The following is a 5,130-nucleotide window of genomic DNA, read 5'->3' on the forward strand; positions in this document are numbered from 1 at the left end:
CCGACATCTCCATCTCCTCAGGGAGCGGGACTGGATTGCCGCCTCCATCCACAACTCAGAATCCCCCTACGTCTTGCAGCACAGTAGCTGTCACTTTCGACCATACCGTCACGACCGTCATGGGCCAGACCGTCAAAGTTGTAGGGTCTATACCCGCTCTCGGCAATTGGAATCCGTCCTCGGCGCCCGCGCTATCTGCTTCAAAGTACTCCGCTACCCATCCACTTTGGACCACCACTCTCAACTTGCCAATTGGTCAAGCGTTTCAGTATAAGTTCGTTGTTATCGAGTCAAATGGCGCAGTCAAGTGGGAGAGTGACCCCAATCGCTCTTATACAGTTCCGAATATCTGTCAGGCCGTTACAGTCACTGGAAAATGGAAACGATAGTTCTTAGAAGTCCTTTGATAAGGTGATATCGTTCTGGAGTAAGACGCGATAGTTGAATTAAGTTCTGACATTCTGTTGTAATGAAGGATTCTAATTGATTAATTATTTCGAAATGTGCAGTAGAACTACCATTTATATACAGGCAATCTTTGTGGAGTGTTCAACCTTCTTCCATACCTTGCCACTGGCTTGGTCACCGCACACTTGTGATCTCCAATAGATATTTCATTGATCCCAATACTTTCGAAAATATCCAAGCTATTTATTCATGTTAGGCATCTCCGACTTGCGACATTCCTGGTTGGCCTCTCACCGCTTTCGGTCTAAGCACCTCTACGAGGAGTACACAAGAATAGAGAAGCCGATCCTTCGATTAGTCCCCACTCACTGTCTTTTTGTAACACCCGTGCGATAAAGGGCACATATGGACATGGAAGCAAATACTCAACAACAACAACAACAACAGCGTCGTCATGACAGGTAGCCACCGACATCTCTTCGCAGTTTCTGCCGACACTGATCATACACGGCAGCGTTGTCGGCTTTCCGCAACCGTTGCCCTTAAGCACCAAGGAAATGGGAGTACAGAGTTGAATACGCAGCAAAGAGACTGGTTCAAAGCTTTTGGTGAGAGGTGCACACCTCCGCAAAAAGGTCAATCATCCCATCCTCTGACGACGTCAACTTGGACTTCAATCACTGGATCAACCTCTGGACCATTTAGGCCATCAACTGCATTGCTGTCTTGGAGAGATGGACCTTTTAGGCACTGGCACAGATGGCAAACCGGCGCGACGAGTCTCTGTACCGAGCCCGTTTGGATAATACCCTCAAGCGCGGCCTGTTCGCTTCTGGTGGCTTCGGCTTCTAGTAAACTCCTCGTTACGATCTGGGCCGCGGATGGCTCAAACAGGTCGGGGAAGCGTCGACTGGCGATCGAGGTTGATTCATATACCTTATCCGACAGGAGCTTCAGCACTGGTTGATGTACGGCGTCAGTGCCATATTGAGTTACAAGTTGTCAGACCAGACTGCCCTTCCATAGATGACTTTTGATAGATTACTTCACGAACCTAAATTTTCTATATCTGGCTTTCTGACCAACGAAGATATCTTTTATCACCTAATAAATTACCTAATTATTTAGCTGAGTGATCACTGCCGAGTCAATGTCGGATTTTCCAGAAAAGAGAAAAAGTATCAGTTACAAGGGACAAGGATTGATAACCATAAATAGGAAGGCACTGAAATTGAGAGCCTTCACCTGTCTATAGGAGATTCCAGCCGCAAAACGCACTACGTGAATGCCTGAGCGCCTAAGTCTCGAATCAGGCTCTGCAGGCCAACACGGTTCGCGCGTCCGTCCAATCAACTTGATATCTTCTATTCTGAGTCAACAAGACACGTACTGATTATCATTCACTCCTTCAGCCAGCCCATATCAACTAATAGACAGAGATTGTGCGGCGCTGCTCTTGTAGCCCTGTCCGCTACGTATGCAGTACCACTACTCTAGGGCCGATTGCAAGTCCGTGTACTATTCTTCGTGATGCAGATAGAATTTCTGTATACTTGGAAACTCCTCTCTGCGTAAACAAACATCGATAAATGCAGCCGTGGAGCGCCACCACTGACCGTCTCAAATGTTTCGTAAGAGATGCCCGTTCAAGTCTTACAGCATTTACTTAAACAAGACGGTTTGGCTCAAGACACACCGCCTAGGCCGTCTTCCCAGATCTTTTCCCACTGCCTGTACCACGACAGGGACTGCAGCAAGTCACCGAGTCCATTGTGTTTGATCGAAATTATTATATCATAGACGAACAAAGGAAGTGGCTACAAGAGCAAATTAAGGCGAATAGCTTTCTCGATGGGAATGTTATCATGATGCTTCATTAGACAATTCGAAACCGGCTGCTTGTTCCGGCTCTTCAGCTACCCGCTCTTCACTTTTAGTATTGGGCTCCTATCATAACTGACAGCTGACAACCGGCGCGCGGCCGCATTCGATTGCCGTTGTAATCGAGCTTGTTACCTCACAATAATCCCGTATGCCTTACTACCCCGCTCTGTCCGGCGCTTAATCAATGAAGGGTTGACAGCTTCCAAGGCTCAGGCGGCATAATTCATGGATGGCTGCAGGTTCGAGGCTCGGGTGGTCGCGGCCCGTTGCTTTCTTACTGGCGTTGGTTGGAATCATGCGGAGATCTCTTATTCGTCCCGACGTGCCTGGCGTAGTTTTATGAGGTATAACATAACGATTGATTACTCTTCTCACGAGAAAAGAGAAAAGAGAAAAGCACACAGACCCAACGCACGAGGCTGCCATAATGCAGCCCAACATCGGTCACGATTTACAATGAGCGAAGGGTTTTCACTGATGCGCAGCATGTTACTTCTCAAGCCCTACCTCGTGTCCTATGTCACATTTAAGCTTGAATGCCACACGTTATCTCTGTAATAACCACACTTCCGGTAGTCCGATGAGGCTGGTATTCCATTTTAACTTGATGCTGGTAGATGTCTACGCCCTTTTGCCAGTAGCCATCAGCAATCAAAAAGACTCATTATCAGGATCACTGGCCTTGCATCACACTTGCCAATGGGATAGCCTTCCGGTGGCTTTGTTTGTATTAGATCGCCGGCGGGCTCCGTTGCCTAAGGCGAGAAATACAGGCTTCGATGAAACAACGGGGTGGTCTTCCAGAAGTTAAGGAAGCATAATTCGCCTGCCGACGATCGCATGGTAGTCCTTGCTTAGTTTGTGTTAGCATTCACCAGACTGCGGTATATTGTACACAGAAACCAACACTCTGGGCAGAGGATACACGATTAGAGTAGGATCCTGATTGGTCTGGTAAATGGAACGTTCCCGACTAGAATACTAGATTAGGGCACCATGGTTGTTGGCTGAATGTCGTGGTCAGGCTGAATACTTGTTCTCCCCCCAGAACACGCACACTTCATAAACGCAGGGAAGTGAGAAGCATACACAAGCACTCTACCTGAAGCCAAATGGACCCAGTTACTTTTTATTCCGAATACTCTGGCAAGCAAGGGGCGTCCCATTACGCTGAGATCACTATACGAACTGAGACAGCAACTAGATCTGCTTAAGTCAGAAGCCTTTCGACCATAGCGTCGGGGTTGTATCGCTGAATCCTCAGCCTACATCAGCTGATTATTCCAGGCTCTTAATACCAACAGCGACTTCAAGGAGACCTTAGTTCTTGGCTGTAAGCTTACTGGACTTGGCGGATGAGGTTGCTGCTGGCTTTGCTTTAGCTGCTGCCCTTATTTTAGGAATAAGTTGCTTGATGCTTACTCCTGATCTATTATATAATAGCGGGCATTTTTATGGCTATGGCTTTATATTTAGGTGATAAATTAATTTTTAATTTATATATTTTATTACTTGCTTTAATTATTACTCTATTTAAAGAAGCTCTTTAGATTATTTAAATATAAGATCTTAAGCTCCCTACTATTATATAATTATTATACCTTATATTTTACCTTTACTAGTAACCTAAGTCTTATATAAGTTTTATATTATATAGCTCTAAGATGCTGTAATCTGCTGATAAGATGGGGCCATTTGTTAATACTTATAATAGAGATTTACTAAGAAGGTACTTGGGAGGGGCTAATAGTAGCCCTTATTGCCGCTGAATTTATTTAATTAGAGGAGACCTTATGCCCTGAATATGGCAAAATTCACGATGAAAGGGCTACTAATAGATGTTGTAATAGTATCCCGTCGGATTTACCCTTTTCTCAGCTGCGGAGGATATTTGATATCTAGGTTGAGCTCCCTTATGGCCTATAAATGGACTTAGTGCTTATTTGCAGATGAAAATTAGAAGACGGCACTTGGCTAGTTATGCAACGGAGATATAATGGGTTTCATTGGTATTAAGTTGAAATAGTATGTCTTTATAAAGATAGTTCTTATATAGAGACTACAGTCCAACGACGTGAGTTCAGACAGACAGCTCCCTTTGGTTCGCAAAAATCCCTAACACAGAACATCACAGTCACGTGCAGGCTAAGTACCTCTAATAAGCTGCCAGGCGACGCCAGGTGGTCAGGGAAGGCGCCCATAGTAACAACTTCGCAGCAGAGACCGTTGTATTTTGCTGGCTCATTATAGAATCTCCATCTATTGGGAGAGGCCCTAGGATAGTACTGGTGTGTGCAAGTCAAACAGCCTGCTCAGCGCTAATCTCAACATAGGTCTTTATGAAGAGGCTGATGGTGTCCAGTCATGCAAAACAAATCGTTTAGCATACTTCACCTCTATCTCGCTTTTCCTAAATCTAGCGCAGTTACGAATGTCATTTGTATGTCCTAGGATTGAGAAACGAATCATCTAGCTACCATATATCCTGGTCTCGTTAGAATGCGGATGTCAGTTTAGAAGTCTCAAGAGGCTACAGGCCTTCATAACTACGTGGAGATTTGATCCAAAGTGGGAAGAATAACATCAGACTAGAGTCCTGAGCGATATAGCAATGGCAACTGGAATGATTTTCACTCACAGTAAATGTTTAAGGTTTAATTTATATATTCGTGGATTACCCAAAGCATTCGACCACGGGAGTATTTGCGTGGATATCCCAGGAAAATACCTCACTCAGTGTTGCTGAGCGAAGTGATTACATCACCAACCCCTCCCTTCATCGTGTAAATCTGATATACACGCCAGTCTCCAGCTCGACCTTTAGTGTGTATCTCCCCT

At 45.2% G+C, this 5,130-nt stretch overlaps 1 protein-coding gene across 1 annotated transcript; it reads left to right on the top strand.

The window, feature by feature from the left end:
• Positions 1–1,167: 1,167 nt before the first annotated feature.
• FOXG_18883 (uncharacterized protein) lies at positions 1,168–1,260 on the top strand (the record flags this gene model as incomplete). Its single annotated transcript, XM_018399025.1, has 1 exon — positions 1,168–1,260. The coding sequence occupies one exon, from the start codon at positions 1,168–1,170 to the stop codon at positions 1,258–1,260; it is 93 nt and encodes a 30-aa protein (XP_018239492.1).
• Between the last annotated feature and the right edge of the window lie 3,870 nt (positions 1,261–5,130).

This window comes from Fusarium oxysporum, chromosome 4, assembly GCF_000149955.1.
Source record: "Fusarium oxysporum f. sp. lycopersici 4287 chromosome 4, whole genome shotgun sequence".
Taxonomy (NCBI): domain Eukaryota; kingdom Fungi; phylum Ascomycota; class Sordariomycetes; order Hypocreales; family Nectriaceae; genus Fusarium; species Fusarium oxysporum.